Source organism: Camarhynchus parvulus, chromosome 3, assembly GCF_901933205.1.
Source record: "Camarhynchus parvulus chromosome 3, STF_HiC, whole genome shotgun sequence".
Lineage (NCBI taxonomy): Eukaryota > Metazoa > Chordata > Aves > Passeriformes > Thraupidae > Camarhynchus > Camarhynchus parvulus.
In genome coordinates, this window is record NC_044573.1 from 18,811,528 (window position 1) to 18,839,312 (window position 27,785).

Below are 27,785 nucleotides of genomic sequence, written 5' to 3' on the forward strand. Positions count from 1 at the left end.
TTAATATAAGGCAATACAAGTTTTCTTTATATCACAATCATTATTTACAACTTTCAAATATTCACGGAGGAGTCAAGCATCCTCATCTTTTAATTTAAAATGTGGCCATGCAGGCCAAAAGAAAACTCTTGGCAAAAATAAGTTTCTACAGGAACAGGGCCCAAAGAATGATTTTTTCAAAAACAGGATAGATCTTAGCAATCATGATGGTACTTCTTTTTTTTCAAATCTACACTGCAAACCACAGAGGGCTCAATAAACTCACACAAACCTAGAGCTCTGTAACAACACAATGAGAAAGGACAATAACAAGACCCTGTGGTATAGCTAGACACAGCTACTTAGGACTTTTTAAAATATAACACAAACCTAATTTTTTTTCAGGGGACATACAGCTCTGCTTTGAGGCAAATTCATTCCCACATGCGGTGAATCCAGGTGAAGCCAATACAGTCCCTCTCACTAAACTAACTTGAATAGATGCATGCATTTGTACAAGTAAAACTGTATTAAATTGGCCTTTTTGTTGCTACAATGCCATTAGAAACTACCATGCCACTGTATCTTTTTCCATCTTAGAACACTTTCCTGCCCAATCCTCCCCACCCAAAAAAAAAAAATTATCTAGGAGATTCACAGCAATGCTTTCTGAATATTGCTTTGACTATTTTGGAATGCTTTTAATATTATCACTCAGTATTTTTTGTAGACTGGCATGTGCTTCAAAACTGGACAAGAAAACAGAAAAAGAAATCCATATAATAAAGTGAGGTTTAGCGGTCAGCACCTTTTTTCACCTCTTAGGTGAACTTTATGGAATATAAAAGTGTTTGCCTGAAGCTGTGCTTATATAAGGATATGGGACACCCACATATATGTCACACATGATTTTAAAACTATGAAAAATCACAAAGTATGAGGCTGGATCTTCATTTATTCATTAGCCTTTGGTGCTTCAACAGGCAATTTCTTTACAATCCAGGATTTTAATTTTTCTATTTCAGTTCTGTTCAGCTCATGATTGAGGTTTGGGAAAGTATGAAGTGATGCTGATACTCCCAGAGACTTTAACATCTTGTTGGTCTCTTCACCCCATGAGTAGAGAACTAGATCATCAGCAGTTCCATGGCACTGAAATAATTCTGGAAGAGCACTTTCATTTCTTTTCAAAGCCTAGATGGAAAGGAGACACTGTCAGACATACTGCCAAAAATTTAAAATGAATATTTACAATTACATGGTGACAATTATTGCACTTACTGATCTACATTTTAGGGGTCATACTGTACTATCTCTATAGAAGTAAATAAGGAAATACTGGAAAAAATTGCCCTTCAAGAGAGCCTCCTGATAGGCTCAAGTTTCAATACAATAACTCTTGACAAATGGTAGTGTTTACTTTAAGGTCTATACCCCTCTCCAAATAAGAGAAACAGAAAAAACTCATGACAGCAAATAGAGCTCGCATTATAATGCATCACACATTTTAAAAGAATACTTATGCTTACACAGTCTCTTTAACAATTAAGGACAACGAGTAAAGCATTTCATTGGTTAATCTCTTTCTACACTTTAATATTGTACTGTCTGTGCAAAAAAGTGCAATAAAACATTATTTAAAGACAGTTTTAAAGCCTCACTTCTCTAATATTCTGCTTATCTATTTCCTAGAAATGGCATAAGTTTAGAATGTGAATCAACTGCCTCAGACGTATAAACATGTATATTGAATTTTAATCACCATGTTTTCCATGTAGCTAAACACATTTTCTATCATATCTACTACACACTCACCTGGTAAACAGCAGAATCTTTATTCAGAAAACTGGACAAGGCAAAGACTCCTGCCAGATCCTGATGAAACCTAAAGGCCAAATGCATTGCCATTCCACCTCCCATTGAAAAGCCTCCTAGGATGCACCAAAAGAAAAAAAGATTTTTCTATAAGTCTTTGTAACCCAATGTAAAATTTATTATCTTCAGACTTGTTTCTTTTATACATAACACAACAAAAAGCCATCTTGAGTACCATAAAGGTTACAAAGATTTTAGAATTACAGAGTCACTTAGGTTGGAAAAGATCTCTAAGATCATAAATCCCAACCTATGACTCAACACCACCTTGTCAAGTAGACCATTGCACCAAGTTCCACATTCAGTCATTTCTTGAGCACCTCCAGGGACAGTGCCTCCAGCACCTCCCTGGGCAGCCCATCCCAAAGTTTAACAACCTTTTTGTGAAGAAATTCCTTCTGACATCCAACCTGAACCTGATGTGGCATAGCTTGAGGTTTAAATCAAAGCATGATGCAATTAAGATAATGGATACCTAAAGCAGTGCTGAAGATTCATTACTGAGAGAGGACAAAAAATGCCATCATGTCATTACTTCAGAAGCCATTTGTGTATGGTCCCTATCAGGTAGCTGAATACTGTGGCCATGCATACTCTGACATAAACAAAGTAAAACTCTGTGAACAGGTAATTCTCACTGCTTTTTGTATTCAAGTTATTTCTCCCCTAGGCTAGCAGCATTCACACATGAAAGATCTCTATTTTACATAATCAATGAGCATTCACATTCAATTAGCATTGAGGATATTTTTGCTGTTATACCTTGGGATATATAATAAATAGGGAACAAATGCAATGTACGACTCCTGAGCTCCAACAGGATCTCTGAATTAATAGCCCTCTGTGCTCCATATGTCTCTTCAACTACACTAATTCCTTACCAAAGATAATTCTTCAGGGATGATTTTTATAAGACAAATGCTTATCCAGTAGGAAAGAAATCCAGACTACTACATTACTTCACAAGGACACAGTACATAGGCCATTATATTGACTGTATCCAGATAATTAATAGAGTGAAGCTTCCTTTATTTTTTTATGCACAATATGGTCACTTATTTCATTTCCTTTTGATCATTCTGAAGAATGCTGTCATCTCCAAACCCCAAAAGAAGTACTTGTACTCTAAGAGACTATTTTGCATTTGCTTACAAATAAATACAGACAATGCTTTATCAACAAATAAAATTAAGTCCATTTTAAGTATTTCAGATTACAGGAAGAAAAGCTGCATTGAAAAGTCATTACTAGTTTGTAAATGATTTAATCTTAAAATTTTGTACCCAGTTAGTCACAATCTGGCACACTGTCTGCAATTACTCACCAGCAGTCTTTGACAATGCAGTCACCTTCTGTTTAGAAGAATATTAGGTAATGGTTCTTTTATGTGGCTCATACTACTACAAGAAAGTGCAATACAAAGGACTAGCTCTTTGAATTTGATTTGCATGGGAATACCTGAAGTTTATCACCCGATACCACAACAATCTCTGAGTAAATGCCATATGCTAAATGCTTCAAAAATGACAATTTGAATAAGCATTTATAGATGCAGACTATTTTTTCAATTAAAAGAACCATTTCAGTATATGTGCATGTTTGACATAACACATAAAAGACACTCTTAGTCAAGAACTTCTAAATGAATTCAAATTTTGGATGAAGGAAAAATAAAAGGTAGGTATAGATATTACACAAAGCCAATGTATGAAACGACAGATTGTAAACAAATCACAAAAGTACATGTATACAGATGATCTCACCATGAAGAATACATAAACTGTACAGCATTGTTAAGCAGATCGTGTCAGGAGTGTTAGATAAAATCAAAATGACACAGCAACATTTCATCCTTAGATGGGCACAACACTGCAAGGTCTTCACCAATCTACTTCTCCACTTGAGACCAATCTACCTTCAAGAAACACAAAGACTGTGCACAGAAGTTCAGAATTTGCCAGAAGATTTTAAATTTAGAAGTACGTTCACTTTCCGTTTTCCCCTCATGCCTATTTAAACGAGAACTGTGATTAATGCTTCACAACAGTTAAACAGGGTTAGCTCAACAATGCTCAGCATGCCAGTCCAGGAAAGCACCTAACTCTTTGTGTTAACTTCCCTGACTCACAAAGGAGGTTTATGTGTGAACTAATAGGGGAGCACACACAAAAGATTCCATTATGTAAAACACTTCCGGTTGCAGAGAAAGTTCACTCAAGGATGCATTTATGACCTCAGATCTGCTTCAGTGTAGTGCTGATTTTTAGGTGGCAACCCCTCTACAATAAGAAGAAAGCTGCTTGTGACTCACCCTGACAGCTGAGAAAGATCTGCTGAAATCAGACAATCATCACACTTCCAAGTTAAAGAATTTGAATCAGAAGGAAACTCCCATGCAATACTTTACTAAAACTAAAACATTCTTTTCTGGAATATAATCTGTAACTAAATTCAGGTGATCTCAAGCACAGGATGATGTAACACAATGTGAACAGAAACAGAATTTCTCAAATGGAATTTATTCCTGATTGAATGAGACAGAAATCTTCACCACAGTTGCCATTTTTCAGTGATAAAAATATTCCTTGTAAATGGCCTTAGGAGCCTTTTAACAAAACTCCAGTTCATTTTTGTAAAAGATCTTGATTTGTATTAATTTGCTTCCCATTTGTATTTCCCTGAAATGATAATCTGGTCCATGATGACACTTGAACGTTATACAGGGTTCAGGAAACCAAGTATTTATCTACTGTCAAACTTTAGCTTTATTTGTTTCTTTATACTTTGTCTAACAATGTCTGTGTTTGCATCTCAGAAAAGACAAACCTTTATTTTGTATCTCCTGTCCTGGATACATAAGAGAATGCTAAAAACTGCCTTCTCCCCTATGCATCACTTTAGTGGCTGCAATGAGCTATTCCTGAATTCAGAAAGTTCTTTAGGTGTTCAGTCTTCTTCACAGAAAAAAACAGCTCTCTAGCACACACAGGTTTGACATTGCCAAGTGCATCCTTAATCATACAAACCTGATTGTAAAACGCCTTAGTCCATTTGTTATAATTATTATGGAAATACCACTTTTTCATGCTTTTCAGTAAAACTTTAACATGTGCTCAAAGCTACTTGCCATACTAGAAATCACAGCCATGGGGAAAAAAACCAGTTATGAATCATATCTAGTGCACAAATTTTGAAGAGAAAAAAGAACAGGAGAAGCTAAACCCCAGATTTTGATGAGATTAGGATTTGGACTTGGGTGTAGAGGTGCAGTTCGAGGTGTTTGTTTTAAGCAATATTTCTTCACTAGTTTCTCTGTATTAGTTGTTCTTCATCTTTCCTGTATTTCTTCCAATTTGTCAGTACAGCTTTGGTAACAAAGTGGCAAGAAATGAATCCTCCAGCACACAGTGCCTGTGCCAGCACAGCACAAGACAAACACTCTTCTGTTGTATAAGGCTACACCAGCACAGTCAGAAATTGTCTTGGCCTGTTCTGATATTATTACAATACATTATATACTCTTGCCTCCTTTTCATTCCATTCTCACAGCATTTTTCATTCTCAATTTCTCCTTTTTTAGTATTTCAGCTTAGAGTTGCTTTAATCAGTTTGTTATCAAGAATTTCTCCCTTAAGTTACATTCCAGTTTACTTTCCCTCTCCCTAGGGACTAAGTGATTTACCTTATATTAACAGTAACAGCACAACCTTGTTCTACACATCATCTGCAAAGAAGCTGACTTTCTGTTTTGACCTTCCATTTTCATCAATGAATGGAAGTATTATATACATTTAACAGTGTTCACAAATGAATATCAGCAAAGAGTACAAATGCCAGTGGAACAGCAAACTCCCTTCTCCACAGAACTCCCTGAACACTGCTCCTGTGTTAAGTACTCAAACACTTGCTTTGTCTCAAGTGAATTTCCTCACAGCAGTGATTTTCTCCTTTTAATCTCTTCATGAAACTTCATCAAACCCAAACCTTGCACAGCAGCGGAACTGCAATGAACGATTTCCACCTTTGATAGCCTTGTTATTCTGGTTGTTACTTAAGTCTTTACAAGAGCAACAAACTTGAGAGTCTTTACAAGAACAAAGGCAACTTCCCTTGAGTGGCTCAGCCACTTGCTCTTGTTAGGAACGTGAATTAACTTGCTCCCCAGCTTTCTCACCAGTCAAAACACATTTTGAAATGCATATTTAAGTGGTATGACTTTTACCACTTTCTTGTAAAAACAAGTGTACTATTGTTTCTAGCATATCAACTCGCAGTAAAGCCAGAACCAGTTACATTTTATTTTCAACTATTACAGGTAATAGAGGGGAACCCAACATGTGTACCTAAGGGATCGTAATTTTTAGCACTGAAAGGAAAATAAAATCCATTAAAAGTCTTGAATCAATTTTTATTTAGATGTTACTCCACCAATCTATGGCTTGCCTCATTTATCCAGTGTGTGTTGGCTTGGTTGTTTCTAGACGACAGCAGTGTTCTGCTGCAACACTTACCAGTCATTTTTACAGTCAGCATAACTGCACAACATGGGAAAAAGGAAGAGAAAAACCTATCCTTTATGCTCACAGTATTTGTGACTCTAAACTGAATCACAGGAAGGAAAGGGGAAAATAGTTCTCTAAAGCAAAGAGTAGCAATGCACAGAAACAAGCTGCTGTTCTGCAGAGCTGCGAACCTTCTGTTAGCAGAGGTCTTTTAGAATTCAGAAAAGCAATGGTAAGGATTTGCCTAAATAGAGCTGAGCCTGCACTGGCACATGACAATGGAATAGCAAATGTTGTGAAGTCTCACTTTTCTATGACTCTGTTGGCACAACTGTGAAAAAAGTACAGGTTAATTTGTACCCTGAGGCATGTCTGCACAACTCTCAAGCATTCTAAAAGCCCATCCATCCATCCATTTAATTTTGCACTGAATTCAGGTATTTATTAAAGAGGAGTAAAGACAGGTCTTCAACAGAGTTCTTAGTAAGGCTGAAAAGATCAGAACTTGATTATATATAACTATTTTCTTACCAAAGTCATTATCTTATATGCAATATCATGATTGAATTATTTTTGAATTATTTTTGAATGATTTTATTCGTTTACTTCTGTGAGTCTTATTTACTCCTAATCTTCACTATCATTTGCTAAACCTGCCATTCCCCACACTGAGAATGTGTCATTTTTCAGAGTCTTTAGATACATTAATATTGGCACCATGACATGTTGGGAAACAAAGTAACAAGTAATAGTCTAGTCTTGGTTAAAATTAGCATTGTACCTCCTACCAAAAGACTCACAATGGAAACAAAGATTAATTTGTTAACGCCTCTTTTTACTTCCTGATGTGTGAGCTAGACTAGCAAGAGATCCAAAAGAGACACAGGTCAGTTCAGATACAAAAAAAACCCCCAAAACCAAGAGGACCAAACATCTACCCCAAAGTATAAATGCAAGGCAAATTTACACTGATGCACTGAAAATTAATAAAATGTTGCAGGTATTATAGGGCAGATGGACTAACAGTACTGCTTTCAGCCCAGCATCTCAGGCACAATTTAGAGAAACCACAAAGCCATGTAATGGGAGGTACAGAAAGAGAAATCTCAGTTGAATTGCAGAGAGAAAAAGCAAAATAAACCCATAAATTTCCTCTGTAAGAACAAGGCAGTAAGTACCTCTGAATGGAAGACAATGTCCTCCTAATAAAGACAGAAGATACAAGATAGGATGAGTGACAGCAAAAGGCTCAGAAGCCAAAAGCATAAAGTGCTAAGACTGTGGGTGAAATAGATGGCTAAACACTTCAACAATTTATTGTTGGAAGTTTTTATCTCCACATATTTATAAAATCTGTTCTCCGGGGCATCAAAGCCAAGATATTTCCCCCCCATCCCATTCTCACACACACTGAGAGAGAAGGAAATGCTAATATTTACAAGAAGCACAGAGCTTTCATGTTACTTCCACTGTGGTTCAGTAGCTATGTAAGAAGTCTAGCAATAAACAAAAAGTGGTTGTGTGTCTTGTGTTATTGTTACAGCACAAGGGGTCAGGAATCATGCATGTGTTTTTTGGCATTTAGTCAAATCTACAGGACTGTTATGGAACGTTTATTTTCACTGGCTGCTTACACGAGTGACTACAGGTGGCAGAGACCAACACGCTTGGATCAGCACTTATGCACTACACAAAAAGTGACCTCTGAAAGCAGGAAAGCAGTGCTAAGAACAAAAAAATTAAGAACAAAAAAAGAACAAAAATACTGCCTTTCACAAAAGTGTAGTTGACTACAGTAAGCCCTATCAAAATGATCAAAAAACAAGAGGACCATTTCTTTCAAGAGCTTCTAACATATTCTTGAATAATATTGTTGAAATTTTAAACAATTTTCACTGAAGTGGACTTATTTTACAGGGCACTGTCGCTATGGAAGCAGTTAAAAACCCCAAAACACATGAACAACCAGCAGAAGAAAACAAAAAACAAAAGCACCACCACCTGAAAAACCAACTTAGCTTTAGATAGAAAAAGAAATTATTGTCCCACATTTTAAACTGTGGCTTGTTTGGCCAATTTAGGAATGAATTCAGGCATTTATAAAGAAGAAATGCATCCTGTTTTTAAAGAAAGGATATTATCAAAGCTCTAAGTGTCAAAATTTGACTAAATTTATATCACACTTTTATCTCCAAAGTCAATACAAACCTACTTACAGGACTATTTACAAAAAGTCCTTTAGCCAGGAAGACCAGTAAGAGTAACTCAATAAGAATGTCTGGCTAAAAACGAAGTGCCATTATCAAATTCTGGGGATGATATAATTATTTTTTTGAATAATTATGTTTAGCTGCTAGTCTCACTTCCTTCCTCCTCCAAGGTCAGGGGAAATAAAACTTAATCAGAAGTCTACTTTTTTCAAAAGACTTGTGTTAAAAGGAAAGCAACTAATGAAACTGTTAGGAGATAAGAATGGGTAGATAAGCCATGTCACAAAATTAATACGGATGTTTTAAAAATAAGACTTCCTTCAGATCCAGCAAACTAAGTAATTTATTTCTTTAGAAGTAGATTCATAGAGCAGCTGTTAAAAGCAAGGCTGCACCAGCATTTTCCTTGATAAGGAAGAGAGGAGTGGCACTGTACAACCTGGACTCCATCCTCAGCTTTAGAGTTCTGATCTGCAAGCAGTCACTTGTGAATTTCAGAGGCATTGAAGCAAACAATGCAGGCTACAATTTCTTTCAGAGAAAATGCTCTTACTGTCCCACTATCTTGAGCTTTGTGGAAAGTCTGAATGGCTCAAGAAGGGGAATCATCCCTCAGAACACCAGGTGCTGGGCTTCTCATTTTCCATGTTTGAGAGCCCACTGCTGCTCCCCGTCTCTTCCCACTCGTTCACCTTTGCACAGTGCTCTCTCAGATCTTGCCTTCTTATCCCACACCTCTGAGCTGTCAGCAGCTGCCCACCTTCCTGCTTGCCTAACACCTCACTCACCCTCATCCAACAATATCTGACACTCACCCTCAGCCTGTAATTTCTAGTCCTCTATTCCATATAAAACCATAACCTTCAATCTTGTTATGCTCCTCATACTCATTTTGTTTTCTTTCCAGTCATTAAAACTCCCACTTACTACAAAATGGTCACTCAACCCAATTCTCCTTAACCCTTTAAGGAGCATTTAATTCCCTGTAAATACCTTCATATGACTGCTCTGCTCTTTGGTTTCTGTGACCCTACCCAAAAAGGCCCCCACTGTTCTTCACAGACTCACAAGTTCTCCAGTTGTTTCTCTCAACTATTTTGTCTCTGTTTTACATAATAAGATATGTACCATTATGGATCTCCAGTATGACTCAACAACACTGAATGCACTATGAATTCATAGCAAAATTTCACCCTGGCTTCCCCTGCTATAGATGCCTTATTTTTTCCCTTTACCTCACAAAGGCTGCCTCCTCCAACTCCATGGTACCAGCAGTGACAAATCTATCTGTTACCTTAGGCCTCATCTTATAGTACCAGATGGACATTCCTGACATTTTCCAAGAGAAATCTAAAAAGATCTGAGAGAACTTAGTTATCTGACATTCGAAGCAAGTAACCAAACCTTCCATTATCTGCCATACACTCATCTTCTAAACTCAGAAAAATTTCAGGCCACATATTTCTCCTTTTTGAGTGGACATTACACTATGGTGCAGACATACTGACTTGGCCTCATATTTTCTTTTGATCAAGAAATCACAGAATGGTTTGGGTTGAAAGAAATTCTAAAGATCATTTGGTTCAAACCCTCTGCCATGGGCAGGAAGTCCCTCCATTAGACCAGGTTCTTCAGGGCCCCATCCAACCTGGCTTTCAACACTTCCAGGGATGGACATCCCCAGCTTCTCTGGGCAATCTGTTCCAGTGTGTCACCACCCTCAAAGTAACAAATTTCTTTTTAATATCTAATCTCAACCTACTCTCTTTCAGTCTAAAGCCATTTCACCTTGTCCTACCATTACATGGCCTTGTAAAAAGTCCCTCCTCAGTTTTCATGTGTGACCCTTTTAGGTACTGGCAAGTGCTGCAAAATCTCCCCAGAGCCTTCTGTTCTTCAGGCTGAATACTATAAATCTGCAGAGTACCTTTACAAAAGTCCTAATTTCCTGTAAGAAAGAATGCCAGAAGATGGGTAATTATTTGCACAAAGTCCTAGGACATTTAATGTCACCTTTATGCATAAAGACCTTAGAGGATCTCTTAAGTTTCATTCTTCACTGCATCACACACTGGTTAATCATCAAAAATAGCACAGAAAAGGCACAAAGTTCTTGTGGAAGAACACTTAATCTTGTACAGCCACAAGTGATACAACTTTCCACTACCAAGTTCCTTATGCATCTGCATGAGTCCCCTTCTGTACTTTGGACAAAGTAACTCAGGGCTTCTTTATTTTGCTTCTTGCATAATATTGGACTGAACCACGAGGATGTAGGCTTGTAGTCTCTGTCAGGTGGGGAAGCAGAGCTGTCAAGAGTGACAAAACAAGTACAGTTATTTCTGATTTATATGTGAGGAATGCAAACACACAGAGATGGGGACTTCCAAAGAATCTACGGGATGAAACACTCAGTGCATGCCAACTTCCTTACTCTGCTTATGACTTGGAAAACAACCTTCATACTTTGCAGTCTGGCTATTTCTAATTTTGAAGGCTACAGAGGAAAGGAAAACAGCCTAGTAGCACACTGGATCTGTACATAGAGCATCTCTCAGCTCACTCAACAGCAAAGCACCTGCACTTCTCCAGCTGCTTCCAAGCCAGCAGGTATAACAACACAGGAAAGACAGATCAAAGGGACTCTGTTGACAGCCATCCAAAACAATGCACTCTGCAGCCAGCACAATGAGCCAGGAAGGGAAAGGAAGCACAGGCCTTCACAGAGCGACATGGGGCTAGATCAGGAAAACACACCAGGCTGAATAGTAGTGGCTTGGCCACACAAGATTTTGATGGCATGACTTAGCTGGACATACATTTATAAGATCCCACTTTAAGAGTTTTTTCCCCGACTTGAAATAGTTTGTGGTCTAGAGATGGGACAAGGAGCCATAGACTTGTGAATTCTCATTCCCTCTCTGCCCTAGACTATTTCATCACCCTCAACTCCTGTGCCTCAATATCTCACCATCTATTTCACTGAAGTACTGTGAAAGTTACTGGAAATTTGTGGAAAGAGAAATAAAGATAGACACATATGAACTATTACAGCTAATACTTCATTTGTTATCAAGTGTCAACCTTTAGTGCTATGTAACATGCACATTTTTCCTGCATGAATTAGTTTAACCCAAAATTATTAGAGCAGTAAGGAAAAGTTCATGATTATTTATATGCTACATCTCCATTCTCCAAAATGCACGTCATTTTTGGAAAGTGTACTTTTCCATCCTTAAAAAGGGCTTAAAGGAAATAGTAAAACTATGTACTTCTCAAAGTAAATCACTGCCCACTCTATTTTAAATGATTACAAATGACTGTTGAAAATAAAAACAGTTTTACATTTTGAGGATACTGCTTACAGTTAGCCACATTCTCCACCTGATATGGTGGGGAATATAGGGTTTAAATAAGGATTCACTATTGCTGAGGATAGGCTACTGACAAGGCTGTTCAGCAGTTTCAAGCCATGATCATGACCCTTCAGGATAGAGCAAATTCAAAGAAGTTAATCTCTTAACCATTAAAAAAACATTAGAATAAATACATTATAAATATATCTCTTACCTATGAGTATCCTGCTCTTAGCAATGCCATTCTTCACCTCATCATTGATCAGGTCTGTAAGGCCCCGGCACATGGAATCAATGCTTTCAATGTGTTCAGGACAGTCATTACAGATCTTATACCTGTCAAACCACACATTGGAAAAGGCTCCTTTCATGGGTGTATACGGCCTAGAGTGGTGGAACAAAAGAAAACAAAGATTAACAAAGCACAGGATCAAATGCCTTGATCATATGTATTAAATCAAAAAAATACAGTGTATCTCCAGCAAAGGAGAGAATAAACCTCTTTGAGTTCTAACTCCATTTACATCCAGTCACATTGCATTTCCTTACATTGAAGTCATGGTCCTTCAAGAATGAAGCCAACATTTGGAAACTATGTAAAATGCAATTTTCAGCCAGTTCAATATTAAGGTTGTTTAGGTCAGCTAAACATTTTAAATCTTAAACCTGTCAAGAAGTTCTTAATCCTAAACAAAAGTTAGGGTTGAAATCCATGATGGAATACGATAAACTGAAGTAACTTCTAAACAAGACAGCTTTGCAGGAGCTAACTTTTTGTAATTCAATTGCCTAATTCTTGACAAAACTGACAGGGGATGGGTATTATGACCCTCTAGGTATTAAAAAAAACCTGCCAATTTTTCTTTCTGTCAAATAAATACAGCCATACGCATCTTAATGGGGCAGGTATCTCATAAACATAACTGAAAGAAATGCCATGTGCTTACTGGACTGGTGCACAAGCAAGAGCTATGATACTCCTCACCATAATACTTTATTGTCAGAATGTTATTTTAAGTGCTTCAACAGGCTGCCCAAATCCTAGATAATCAAGAAACCTTCAATTCAAAGAAGCTTTTCTTTGGTTTTAAATAAAGATGATTAATAGAGCCCTGAAATCCCAAGAAAGGTGATCTAATTGCCTTGCAATGGCTCTACAATATATTACAAAACATACTGTTATGAGATCGATCATCTCAAACAAAGCCCCTTGAAACCCTTATTTGCTATGTTCAACCAGGGCAAATTCTTCACTTTTACTTAAGCTTAGATCAGATTACAATCTCTATCCACAAAACAGACAGTTTTTGATACATTTCTGGATGGGAACAGACTGAAAATGCTAAAGTTGACTTCTGTGCTGTCTCTGGAATTTTTTCAATGCTAGGATTAAACAAAGCCACAACTAACCTAAAACGAGAAAGCCACTAATTCAGTTATTCTTAATGAAGGAACAAATTCTGCCTTTATTAACACCAGAGAGGCCTCACATATGCAAACAGCTATTTCTAAACCAGTACTGCAACTAGGATGAGTGTTCAAGATAATACTATTTGGACTATTCGGTCATAAAAGTAAAAAATGAGAGAACATAGGTTTTCTTCTGCCTGTTGTCCTGAACACAAAAAAAAAGCCATGACTTAAAAATTGGTAAGAAAAATGTACTGAAAGAGGCAACAAACAGCAACAGATAGGTACAAACAGAAACACTACAGGTTCATCTTTTTCAGCAGAGCTTCAAGGTACCTAAAATGTACTGTTATTGAAAGTGCCATACATTATGTGGTCAAGTGCCTTAATAATCCCTCATTTCTTTAATTCAAAACAGAATTTTGAATTAAAATTCATTTCTTTAATTCAAGCACAGAATTTTAAAAATTGAGCTATTTGTTTTCAAGGCAGCCCTTATCTGTCTATTAGAAAGCTAACTCCCAAATTAAAGGAAATTCAGTGGAAAAATCTTGTATACCCAGCAACTTAAAGCTGTGTTTAAAAAATAGTACTAAAATTATTTGCTTTCTTGATTGTCTTTTCTTTGGAATTCTGTCTCCAGAAATAAATTGATCAACACTTAAGAAATAAGATTACAAATATCTAATTCACAAAAGTCAGTTTCTAAGAGCAGACATTCCAGTCAAATCTATCAAGAGCAGAATCAATGGAGTTTCTGGAAGTCACTTGGACAATGTGACATACAACAGACGAAATGCCTGGGTAAACAGCATTTAATCCATTATTTTAGCTTCTCTCAAACACTTTTACATCCATCCTGGTTAAAATGTTTAGTAGCAGATTGCTTCATTTTCTAGTAAAGTCAGGGTTCCTAATATCTGTGTAAGAAAAGATGTAAGGTTTTAGCATTACTACAGCATGTTGACCTGGATTTATTATTACAGCAGGTTAACCTCCAGGATTTATATGGAACATAGATACACACATATACTGCATTACAGCAATTTACTTTTACATTCCATAAATATTAAAACATGTTTCCCCACAACTAAATTACAAGCTTATGACATTTAAAACAGATCAAAATTCATCATGAGATTATAATACTTGATCAGATGTTGAAACTCAGGACTTCTACCTGATGTTTCTGCTAATTCTTCATAAGACAGATGAAATACCAACATCTTTCAAGCCCACAGGAAAGACCCCCAAGCAAACAGACAAGTGGCTTTCAGCTGCCCCAAAAACATCCTTGGAAGCACTCTTGATTTTTCAGAAATGCATTAAAAATAACCTTTACATAAAGCTGAGAAGTAAGATTCTTTTAGTGGTTCACCCAACTGGCACATCTGTTTTAGTCATTCACCTTTTTCTTTAAATAATCCCTTTATTAGCTGGCACACTACAACTCAGACATTACCACGGTAAACAAATATGTTTGGCATGGAACCATCTGTACAGCTCCAAGAATACAGCACCAATTTTTTTCATACAATTAAACCACAAAAAAAAATTCCCTGTGTTACAGTGACATGAGAAGCTGGATTGAAATATACAAAAACAAAAAAAAATACAGAGTGAAGTGGAAACTCCATCCAACAAGATCAACATGGTCAGTTAAGGACAATGTCAGACCAAATAAGCTTTAAGTTTGGAATTGCTTTTGCTCTCTTAAGTTTAATGAAAACTCATACCATCAGTCCATCTGTGCCTCACTTTCTTTATTCTCTTTTAAAAATGATACTAGAAATAAAGCTCTGTCCCTAAAACTGTGTGCTGTTGAAAGTGGAAATGAAAATATAGAGTCCCCCAAGCTGCGTGGACATTTTTTCTTATTTGGTTTTAAGGAGTGTGTGTATGTTTTGCTTTTTCTGGAGCACATACAAGATTCAAATCCATATAAGAAAATAAGAATCAAGAATCCTCTCTCTGTGTAGATCAAGCTTCCAAACTTGTATCCATTTTTAAGAGACACTTGAAAGAAAGTTCAATTTGTATGAATTTCTTTCTTAACATTTAAACATTAGGAGAATGGACAGCAAATGAGACACGGCTAGTGTCAAACATTGTTTAAGAAACTGCAGGATTAGAAGGATTAGAGTATTAGGAGCATTAGAATCTTTAAAATGCTTCCCAATACCCCCAATCACTCTAAATCATGTTTTCTGATTACTTTATAGCTCCTATTTGTAAGGGTCTTGTTGTAGATTAATATACCTCTTGCATGAGAGTGCAGTCTCAAGAAGATCCTACCCAACACTTCAATGTCTTAAAAGGAAAATATATCCTGTAATATCTTTGTAAGTATTTATCATCCTTTCCATCTCAGACAGAAGTAGTTTTCACTGTTGACCTCACTGCAAAGTTTCAAAGCAATACATATCATTACAGATTTTACGAACTCAAGATAGATTAGCTTCTGCTAACCTGAGTTCTGTAGTAATAAAAAAAAACCATGACGAAAAGTAGGTAGTAGCAACACCATCTATCTCCACCTTTCCAAAGCACAAATATATCCTCTCGACCTTCTTACTCATATTTAGAATTGTGCCAGCTAGTCCAAAATTATCTTAACAGAAGTGGAGAGCAACCCAATGATGCTACACAAGGTTAAAATTCAGATCTCAAACCACAGCAAATTCCATCTCCAAAATGATGCTATTAGCATAGTGATTCACATAAAACTACAGGTGGTTTCGTTCATTACCCAATAAATCACTGTCCCTATCCAACATTTTAAGTTAGAAGACAAGCCAGCAGCTCTAGCTGCTTTAAATGAGACAGGATATTGATAAATGGCAAGTATTCTTCCCCCAACTCTTTCTCCTGATGCATGATTGTATCACTGCCTTCATGCTCAGCACTATGATCACTCTGCTTTAGCAGACACATAAACCCAGACCTCTGGTGCTGGCTTACAGGCTTCCAGACAGAACTTCCCAAAATGCCAGACAGAACTGGAAATTTATAGTGAAGTTGGGCTTCAAGACTGAAATAAAGACAAAGAAAGATAAAAAATTACTGAAATCCTCAATTTTTCCTGCTTCCCAAACCCATCTCCTCTCAGTTAGGAGGTAAGGCCTCTCAAATTACACTGTTGTCTTTTGGAAGACTGTGCACCCCTCTGAAAAAATCTACAGGGCACACTACCACAGTAGTTCCACATTGCTGTGCTGAGACTCCAGCTGGAGAACTAAATCCAGTCCTGGAATCCTCAGAACGAAAAGACATGGACCTGTTGGAGCAGGTCCAGAGGAGGGCCACAGAAATGATCAGATCACCTTTTCCCACAAAGAAAGGCTGAGAGAGGTGGGTTTGTTCAGCCTGAAGGAGACAAAGCTCCAGGGAGACCTTACTGAAGCCTTCCAGTACTTAAAGGGACCTATAAGAAGATGGGGACACACCTTTTAGTGGGACCTGCTGCAATAGGCAAAGGGGGAATGACTTTCAATTTAAATTGGTTGTATTTAGACAAGATATAAGGAAGACTGGTTTTTACAAGAAGGATGCTGAAACACCAACACAGGTTAAATAGAGGTGGCAGATGTCCCACCCCTGGAAACATTTTAGGACAGTCTGGATGGGATTTCAAGCCACATGATCTAGTTGAAGATGTCCCTGCTCATTGTTGGGGGGGGGTTAAACTAGATGACCTTGAAAGGTCCCTTCCAATCCAAAATATTGAGTGGTTCTAGAAGCAAGTCTTGACTCTCTTAAAGCTGATGGCAGGTTTTTTGAATGAAAGCATATTACTCCCTAATCCCAATTTCTCTCATAGCATAATGTCACTGCTGAATTTCAGTACTACATTTCAATAGAAAATTTAGGTCCAAAACATGATTTTTAATTCCCACTGTCTGCTTGAAGCAGAAAGCAAATTTTAAAAGAAACAGGGAGGAAAGCAGAGAATCCAGCGAGTCAAATAAGAAGTATAAATCAGAAACTCTAGTCCAAGGTACATCTTGTGTTAAAACTGAGGGTCAGCATATCTTAAAAATGAAGCTTTGTGGTATGGTAACAGAGCACATGATGTGTCCAAAATTCAAGCAGCTTTAACTTAGAACTATACTTTAAAAAAAAAAATTACCAAAAGGAAGGCAAGAGTCATCTCCACGAGGAGCAATTTTGGCTGTTCTCCAGAAAAGGCTGTGCCTGTTCACACAACCACATGCAAATGCTTTTGATAGAGTTGTTCTGGATGCACATCGTCTGAAATGAGAGCTGACTGAGCCAGTACAGAACGGTCACCTGAAGAAATACTATGCTGACAGCTCTTGTTACTTGAGACAAATCTTATTCATTCAAGACAAAGGGAGCTGCAATAGAGTCTGGCATAAAACTCAGTGGGAGAAATTAAGTTTGTTTCTGTTTCTTTGTTTTTGTGGGTTTGCTGGGTTGGTTTTGTTGTTTGGAGGATTTTTTTTTTTTTTTGGAGAGAATGGTGTAAATTCTGGGGATCGGCACTAATCAGAGAACAGCAATAATTTTATGGTTGAAAAGACCATAAAAGACCTTTTATACACATTGCCAGTTCCTCAGCAACCAAGAGTGGCTGCCTTACAAATTCACTTAAACAAAGTGGCAAGGGGCAAACCAGGGTCCAATCTGCATCAGTTCTCCATTACAGGGTCTGAAAGGCAATCTGGGATTCAAAGTGGCATCTTTCACAAGCTGGTGGCAAACAACACTGAGGATGGATGAATGACACTAGCTAAGCACAGAAATCTTTGAAAAGACTGTAAAGCAAGAGCACAGAATGGCACATAACGCAGAAATCCACAACTGCTTGCAGGAAGGGTGATATAAAAATGACTGTCTCCAATTCTTCTGTACTGGAAAAGGGTTGAGAGAAGAAAAACAAGCTGAAGGATGCCTAAGAGCACAATGCAGTAAAAGGGATTACAAATCCAAGATTATTTCTATCGTGTTCTAACTTGTTTTCCCCAAGTATGACTACAGTTATCTCTTACAAGTGTTTAGTGCGTCCCATGTGCTATTTAGCATCTGATGCGAGTATTAGATATATGCAGTTTTCCTCACCTAATTCCAGACCAGAAATAAAAGGAAAATACAAAGTTTATCCAAGCATACTTCAAGCATTATTATGCAGAACACGTTGAATTTCTACTTAAAGGAGATGAAAGAACCACCCCATGATACCAACCCAAACCTTTCCCATTTCTCCCTCAAGCTTCCACCTTTAAAAAAAGACTCCTTTGTGTTAAATTTATGAATGAGGTTAGGGCTTAAAAAAGTCAAGGATTAATAACATTTGCTTGAGCCAAAAACAGTATGATAGGCACTGTGCACGCTCCCCTCCAATCCATCTCAAGTCCGAGCTGCAATACTCCTGCTGCTTTTCCAATCCAAGGCCTCTCACAGGCAGAGGCTGCCAGAGGAGCTGAGTGGTGCCAAACTGTCTGGTGGTTTTGTGATGGAGCCAGATGGGGACTATGGTGAGATGAAGCTCATTTCCACCCATGAGCTGAGCAAAGACGTGAATTTAGGAGAAAAGATGGAGCAGTGGGCCTTTTAGTCCTTACCAGCCACATAATGATAATGGAAATTAGAATAAATTGGGGCCCCCGCACTCCAGACAACAAGTTCTGCACAGAGACTTACATCCCACAGAAAGGTTTGTTGAGCGAATGTCAAAAAGATCCATAAAATAGCCAAAGTAGTATTTATAGTTGATTTTCTGACTTGCAAAAGAGAAGGACTGTCAGAATGGAATGTAAGACAATGCAAAGAATCTTTGGCCTAGATTTTTTCAGGGAATTATAGAAGGCAAGGTATATGTATTAAAACAAGCAGAGCCTAAATGGTTTTAGATTTACCACGTTAGCTCCTGCAATGCCAATTTAAACTATCACTTTCTATTAAAAAAAAAAAAGTTTAAATTGGGTGGTATTCAGTTCTGATTTAGAAACTCAATAGAAACCTAATGTTTAAGTCACAATTGTAGCAGCTGAAACAGTATTTAAAGTTGTAGGTATCCTGACCCAAATAAAAAGGGAGAAAGGAAACCCTTTCCTTTAAAACTATTAGTGTAGACGTGGCTTTAGGGATTGCATCAGCTACTAGGGCTCCAATTTGAGCTTGGTTTTTTTTTTTTTTTAAGATATATATTAGCATTACAATGGAGAGAAAATAGAATTCTGTTGTGTTTAACAAGTTTAATCTATGTACAGAAGCACTAATCTTGACAGAAAGCTAGACACAGTTAAAACAAGTTCTCTACTAATTTTTAAGTATCTCAGTATATTACAGAAAAAAAACCCCAAACCTCCAAGCAATGTGTAAAACTTTTAATTTGTAAAGCAAAATTTGTATACCCCAGGTAAATGCACCTAATTTCCAAACATATTTCAAATTCAGGTGTCAGTACTCTCACTACATCACATCAAGTCTTGGAGTCCACATATTTTTTTCCATTTTTATCGAAGCATGCTTTTTACCATATGCGATTTATTTAGTATTTTTGCAAGTTTTTCTTTTTTAACTGTAAATTTCACTATCCACATTTTGTTATTTTTGCTCAAGAAACAACCAAATATGAGACTCACTGCACTTTCCAATGGGATGGGGAATAAGTGAGACAAAATGCTGTAAACACTGCCTGTCCAGGGGGCATCAAGTGATTGTTCTCTGCACAAACCTTGAATATCACAAAAATTATTAAAGTAAATCTCTAAAAAAAGAAGTGTGATTTTTTACAGATACCTATAGAGAAGAGTAAAAACCAGTTTTATAAAATGTAGTTCAGTAACATTCCACTGCTTTTACCCATAATCTTCTTCAGCGTTTGCCGAAATCAATGCTAGTGAAGCCAAAGAACATATTTCAGAATTCTTCCCGATTATATGCTGGACTGGTTTTCCAAAATCATTTTCAAATACATTGACTCTTGAATCAAAACATGTCTAAACCTCTGATGCTGTACAAATGAAAAATATGCATGTTTCAGCACCTGGGATAAAATCTAAACAAAATATAAGTATAACCCAAATCCATCCTCAAAAAAAAAAAAAAAAAAAAATCAATGTTGTGTTGAAAAATGTGAATTCCACTGCTTTTCAAAACTCTGTTGAACAGACGTGAAGAATGTATATCTATGGATCTATAAATTTCCATCAAAAATGTGAAGAGGTATTCCCAACCTGCACTTTATCCTGCAAAAGCCCCCAGCTTTGCAGTTATATCATCATGCTTTTACTGGCATAGCTACTTTCACAGAGAACTTCACTGTGCATGTGCAAAGTTATCCCGGAAAAGACAGGAGCTCAGAGTATGAAGCACATCCACATTAACAGTATTTTGCCAGAAGAGCACATCAGCCGATCCTAGGAGGGTGTTGCCAAGCTTCCAGCTTTTCTTTGATTTCATCATCAGCACAAGAACCTGCAGGAAAGTTTTGCACTGACAGTGCAGCGGCAGGTTAGAGACCCACAGAGGCTCTCTCTCAGCAGCCTGACTTGCAGCCAGCACATTCCTCAGCCTCTGGGTGGGCAAAGAACCTGGTTTCAGAATCTTCTCAGCAGATCTGTATGTCCACAACCACCCAGCTATAGGTCTTATTAACAAGGATGCTGAATTTCCCCCCTACTGCCAGAAACATTTTGAATTCTTATCAAAATATATATGCATATAAATATACACATAATTAAAACCAACATATATATACTCAAGTTTAATTAACGTCAGCCATTCAAGTTTGGAAAGTCTAGGCCTTTCTTTTATTTTCTGTGAAAGAAAGGAAGACAACTGTTACAAAACCATTTCAAAAAGGCATAATGTGGTTTGTTCTTGAATACCAAAACAATATGAAATAGGTCTGTAAATGCTTTGCTATTTTGGTTTCAACCAATGACATGTATCATCACAAACTTCAGCACTGTTGCAAACAGTGGCAAGCTGCTTAGGAGCATCTGTTTTATTTTACTGTGTCAGCTAGGGCTGTTCATCAGCAACAAAGGGCTATACACAAGAGTGCCTTGCCAGTTAAAGACAAACAGTGTGGGTACTTTATATTCTTTGAATATACAACTTTTCTGTTTTGCTAAAAGCCACTTAGTCAGCTCATGCATGACTCTACCTGCTCTAGAAAACAACAAGAATAACCTCAACTTAAAAAAGAAAAAAAGAGAGTGAAATAAACTGTTTATTCACATGTTTTAATAACAACAGTATCTTCCCATCTGTTTAGCAAAGTACTGAAATTTGAACTCATAAGATAAAAACAAATTCCTTCATTTGAGTCAGGAGATGTTGCTGCTTAATCATTCATACATCATTTACACCTGTAGTTACCCAAAGAAACAAGAATAAATAAGAAAAGGACTGGATCTCAGAAGTGCCATGGGATGGAAAAGTCAAGCACTGGCCCACCAGATGTGGTCTGAGGTGCTCTGGCTGCATATAGCAGAAGGGAAAAAAAATAATTTTCCAGGAGAGCAGCTCCTCCTGCATTTCCCCAGTACCTGCTGTGCTGGGAGGGAAGCAGTAGAGCCACTCAGTGTGTGCGATGTGCCGCTGATAACTCTAGTATCACTTCAGCCTGTCATCAGGCTGAAGTAACAAGCACATTTTTTACAGAAAATGGGATTCACTCCCTGCTAACCCAGAACACAGAGCTTCAAAAGCTTCCACTCATGGGCTTGATTTTTCTGTAACACAGCGAGTACATTCACTGCAATCTCTCAGTTGCTTTTCCTGCCCAAGTAGACCATAAAAAATACACGGTCAAGGAAAAAGGTCTTTTTTCATGTTATAGTAGTGCCAGACAAAATCGGCGATTTTATTTGTTTATACCCTCCAAGAATTTTTCCTGACTTTGAAACCTCTGTACCTCAAAAGCCTATGTCACAATTTCCTTTTCTGTTCAGCATTCATCCACACTTATGCACAAATTCAGAAAGAAACTCAACCCCATTACCTTTCAAGGAAACATTTTCTTAATTTAGACTCACAGACACCTTAAAAAAATTGTATTAAGAAAAATTAAACACTTTTGAAATTTAGTATTATATATTTAATGTATGTTACATACATAATATGTGTAATTAATTATAGATTCCATATTTAATATTACCTTTGGATAGCTATGGGGGTAAGTGTCCAACTTTTACCCTCTAGGTTTGACCGCATAAACTTTCAAATTCCTGCAGGAAAAAAATTTATCTATATATCCATCTACCACTGAATACACAGTGTCATTTAATAACAAGACTTGAGCTCACAGTAAATGTTGAACTCAATTCTCTTTGAAATAGTTGGGCCAGGATTCAAACAAGAAGTAATGTGCACTTTCGAATTCCCAGTCCTTTCTCAAGGAGCTGAGGATCTTTGACATCCTACTTGCCAAAAAGACTGACCACCTTCAGTACTGAAACCTGGAATTAAATATAAAACAATATTTTAATAGTTAATATGTGGGAGTTATTATGGGTAGGATTGTGATCTGGATCATGACTCTCTAATGCCACTACAACACACATTGCAGGATCATCCTCTACTTATATGAAGGAAATGGAAAGCTACTATGAGGACAATATCCAAATTTCAAATAGAGGCTGTGACTTCTGGGAATCCTTTAGAGTCTTAACCACTTAAAATCACAGTTCCTGGACAACAATGCATGTTGAGTCTCAGTTTTGTCAGAAAGCATATACATGAGAAAGAAGAAAGAATTGTTAAGACAATTTGTACTAATATCCAGAACTGTATTTTATAGCACTGGAACAGAGGAACTTAATCCAACAGTTACAATATATTAAATGGTACCTGGCAGGAGCCGTTGGGTAAATTACTTTTATATGTTGGAATGCCATTTCTTCATTCAAAATTTGTTTTATCCATGCTCTTGCTCCTTGGCCAGTATCACCTGTATCACACAGAAAAGTACAAGAATTATTCAGTGCATTTAGCAAGATAATGATACAATATCAAATATACTTCAGATTGACTGAATTTCAAATTATGAAGTTAATACACTAAAATGCTAAAACAGGACTTTCTAGAACAACTTCAGTTCCCGATCCAATGGATTCAAAACTTCCTAGAAAAAGACTACTTAAGAGATGCCACAACATAAGTTTAATCAATACTTTACTACATTCCATGACTTAAGCATCTCCCAAGCAGACACAAGGTTACTTGCGTCTTACTCTCTTACTTACAGTTGACCATATTTGCTCTTAAGTGATAAACAAAAATCTTGATGAACATCTTAAAAAGTGAGGTAAAGTAACTGTTGCTCCCCTTAAAAAAGTTAATTACTCTTACTAGAGAATTTTATGTAACCCACTTCAGAACCCAGTAAAAAAGATCTTCACATTTAATTATGATAACATTGCACTTAGGCTTTATGGGAAAAGACAATTTGTAAAGAGACAGGTTCAGCTAAAATACCTAGCAGACTCTTAAAGAAACTTTAACCACACAGTTCTGTTTGAAAACTAGTTGAGATCCACTCCCAATCTGTTTTTTTCCTAGTCTCGCCAACACAGCCTATGGCCAAACCCCCCGAAGACTGAAGTACTACAAACAGGATGAATTCTTCTGTAGATAGCACTTGCCCCTTTTAAATAAATATACATATATACACCAGGCAGTGTCTACAGCTTGTCTTTGTACCACTGCACTGTATCTTCAGCCATAATTTCACTGCCATGCCTCTCAAGAGCAGGCACTAGTAAGTCCTCAGTGTATACAATACTTCAAGCTTAAGCCAATCGGTCCATCAAGGAATATATTTTACAGTAGCAAGGATGTTTAACCTAAAAAATTGAGTGGTGGCTCAGCAAACTGGAATTTCACTAGTGCCACTCATGACATAGGACTTCAGTCTTGCTTGAAGTTAAGGTTTCCACATATTATCAACTCAAAATGCTAAAATTCTCTGTTATTTTAGCACAAGTTGTTTGGTTTGACTTTAGAACTTGCCCCACTCTTTTCAATAAAATGGCCAAACCAAAAGAAAAAAAATACCACTGTCCTTAGCCAGGCTTATTGGGCTAAGGACAGTGAGCCCATTACATGGGCTCATCTGAACAATGCCACATGAATATACCAATGCATTGTTAAAATTATTATAATTCCCCAATGGAGAAAACCTGCTCTTAAGCATTCTAACAAAATTCAGATGATTTTTATTTACAAATATAATTAATGTATCTTCAAAATTAAAACAGAAGGCAAGAAAGATTAAAACCCAGCAATTTTCTTCCTGTTAAGCACAATTAGCATAACTAGAACTAACTGTTCTCTGACCTAAATACTCCACGTGACAAATAAAAAACAGGGTTGCAAAACTGACACAAATCTTACCCTATGCTAAGTTAAACAGTAAAATCAAAGTTATTTCCTTAACTAGATGCTTCCAAACACACCCCTGCAAGCACTTTGCTTACGCAAGTACTGCGATCTTAAGTCCAAAAGCACCTCTGATTCTTCTCAGACACTCTTGACACACAAGGGTTTCCTCAAGGCTCTTGTCCCCTCACTTATAAACAATGTATCTTAGGGAGGCTTGAACTAACACTTTTCTTCCCCCCTATACACTGCTTTTGTTTTCGGTTTTTTTTCAGTTAGAAAGCCAAGGTCTAGGCCTTGCAAATACTTGCACAGAATGAACCCTCAGGTAACTCAACCAACAATCTAAATTATAAACTCAACCAAACTAAATGATTACAGAATTGGGACTCAGATCTTCACAAATTCCTTAATGATGTAGGATAAATCATTATTCTAGTATTTATTCCCACCTCTTAAACTTCACAAAGATCTTCAGAAACCTCTACTGTTATTGAATACAATTTGTCCATGAAAAGGTCACAGAAAACTCAGAGAAAACTTAACTATGACCTTCTGTGTCAAGAGCTGTCATGGTCCAAATGCTACTCAACTGTGAGCACTTTTATGCTCAGATAATGTATTTTGATTTGCTAGGAACAGAACTTGGAGGAGAGGGAGGAGAAGAGGAGACTGTGACATCAAACAAAAGCCAACAAATCTCCTGAAATGCTAGACTTTCAGGCTCTTTTGAAATTTTAGCATTATATGTTCTGAACACTAACAAAAAAAGCAAATGATGGGTGATTCTGCTTTGAGACAGTTCACAAAGTGAAAAAGACTGATGGCAGCTCTATTATCTTCTTCTCCCTCCTTAAGTAAAATATTACTTTCTTTCCTTTCAAATATAGGCTGTACTTCCAAGTTTCTTTCTATGCAAACTTTAAATTTAACGTGTAACATGTAGACTGGACATTAGGAAAAACTTATGCACCAAAAGGGCTTTCAAGCACTGGAACAGGCTGCCCAGGAAAGTCACTGAGTCACCATCCCTGGGGGTATTTAAAAGATGTGCAGATGTGGCACTTAAGGACATGGTTTAGTGGTGGACTTGGCAGCGTTTGGTTAATGGTTGGACTCGATGTTCTAAAAGGTCTTTTCCGGCCTATGATTCTGTGCTTGTTACAACTTGCAAAGTTGTAATCCTCAGACTAAAAAGCTATTACATACTTGCTATGTCCAGTTGCCTTCCCTGCCAAGCTACAAACGGAACCTCTACCTCAATGTGATGTATAGTACCAGGGTTGTTCTAATAGTTTTCTATACCATTTTGCATTTGTATTCTGCACTTGCTATAGTTTGTCTAGAGCAAGCATTATGTACAAAATGGATTCATGCCATTTGACCACCACTTTCCATCACAAGTGCTGTACAAAGGTTTACAACTCAGGTTTACAGGCCAGCCCACAGCAACAGCACTGTGGCGACTTCTGTTTTAAATTCTATTATGGAACTGCTAGAAACCAAATAAAACCACCCCATTACAAACATTATGAACAAAATAATATATATTAAAAAAAAAGAAAATTGTAGAGTACTTTAACCACATGTGGAATCAACCTCTAACCATAATCTTCCCTTACTCCTCCAACATTACAGAAAATTATTTCCTCAAGCATTAAAGCATTAGCATTAACAAGAGAGCTGGACACATAAACTCTTTCACTTTCATTCTTTTACTCACAGAATTTTTAAAAAAACTAAATTAAACTAGATTATAAAAAAGAAACTAATTTAGTAAGGACACACATCTTTGTTAAACTAAACAGAAGCACCAGCTAAAAGCAAAAGTAAGCAAAAGACAGAGAAAGTGTTGAGCATGTTACCATATGCACATGGCCAGCTCAGTAGTATCAATTCTCAAGGCCTTGATCTAGTAAACCCAAGATTGCTGGTTTTCTTATTTTCTTTTTTTTTTTCTCCACGTCATGTGTACCTTGTTGTTATTTAGCTCATTAGAAACAACTTTTAAGGAATTAAACCCAACAAAACACATGTTCCCCTCCTGCTCTCAGACCAGTCACTGATGTAGGTAACTCCTCTCTGCAGAGCATGGCCACGAAGCCCATCTGGACATGGACAGGGCCCTTCTGAACAATCAGAAGTTGATAAATGAACACTGGCTTTAAAAGGGTGCCTCATGCCGATTCTAAACCAGCAAGAAACACTTTAACTGTGAAAGTGATCCTCCGAATGCCACTACTCTCTGAGAAGGGAAATTTAGGGAGCAACAGGACTCGAGGAAACGGTACGAAGTGTAAGGTCGGGTGTCCGGAAAAGGTTCTTCACCCAGAGGGTGGTTGGGCACGGGAACCCGCTCTCCAGGGCAGTGGTCACAGCACCAGGCAGCCCGACAGAGCTGAAGAAGCCTTTGGACAGTGCTCTGAGGCACACGGTGTGACTCTCGGGGTGTCCTGTGCGGGGCCAGGAGTTGGCCTGTGATGATCCTGATGTGCCTCTTCCCACTGAGCACGTTCTGTGATGTCCCGGAACGCGTGTGTTCTCACAGAGCTCCGGGCGCCCGCACACGGCTTTGCCGCCCACCGCGGGCCCGACGAGGCAGAGCCGCGGGCCCGGGTCACCTCAAAGCCCTTCCCAGTCCCAGCGGCCGCCGCGGCCACCCCGCCCCGCCGCTCCCCTCCCGCAGCACCGGAGAGGCCGACCCTGCCCGCTTCACCCGCTCCCGGGAGCGCCCCGTCCCCACGGGCAGCGGGAGAGAAGGGAGGGAAAGCAGGCACCTGAGCCGTGCAGGAAGATGAGGGAGGCGGTGTGCCTGCCCGCGGGGGACACCACGCTCCGCTGCACCGCTGCGGGCGCCGCCATGCCCAGCGCTCTCCTCCTCCTCCTCCGGGCCAGCCCTGCCGGTTCCGGGCCTGCTGTCGCCCTGTCTCCGCCCCCCGCTCCTCTGCTGAGGTACCCCGGGCTCTCCTGGCGCCGGGCTAGGAGATTTGTCACTCCAGGCGCTGCGCTTGGTTAGCAAAGCTTGTTTACAGGCAGCGCGGCCTGGCTCCGGACGCCGTATTTAGCAGTGCTCTGTGACAGGGACCGATCCACCCCTT

At 38.1% G+C, this 27,785-nt stretch overlaps 1 protein-coding gene across 1 annotated transcript; it reads right to left on the reverse strand.

Moving 5' to 3' along the window:
* LYPLAL1 (lysophospholipase like 1) lies at positions 1–27,743 on the reverse strand. The gene is made up of 5 exons (XM_030946426.1): positions 27,465–27,743; positions 23,158–23,257; positions 12,137–12,306; positions 1,795–1,910; positions 1–1,173 (listed from the first exon to the last, which is right to left on the reverse strand). The coding sequence occupies exons 1-5, from the start codon at positions 27,547–27,549 to the stop codon at positions 934–936; spliced, it is 711 nt and encodes a 236-aa protein (XP_030802286.1). The 5' UTR covers positions 27,550–27,743; the 3' UTR covers positions 1–933.
* Positions 27,744–27,785: the final 42 nt, after the last annotated feature.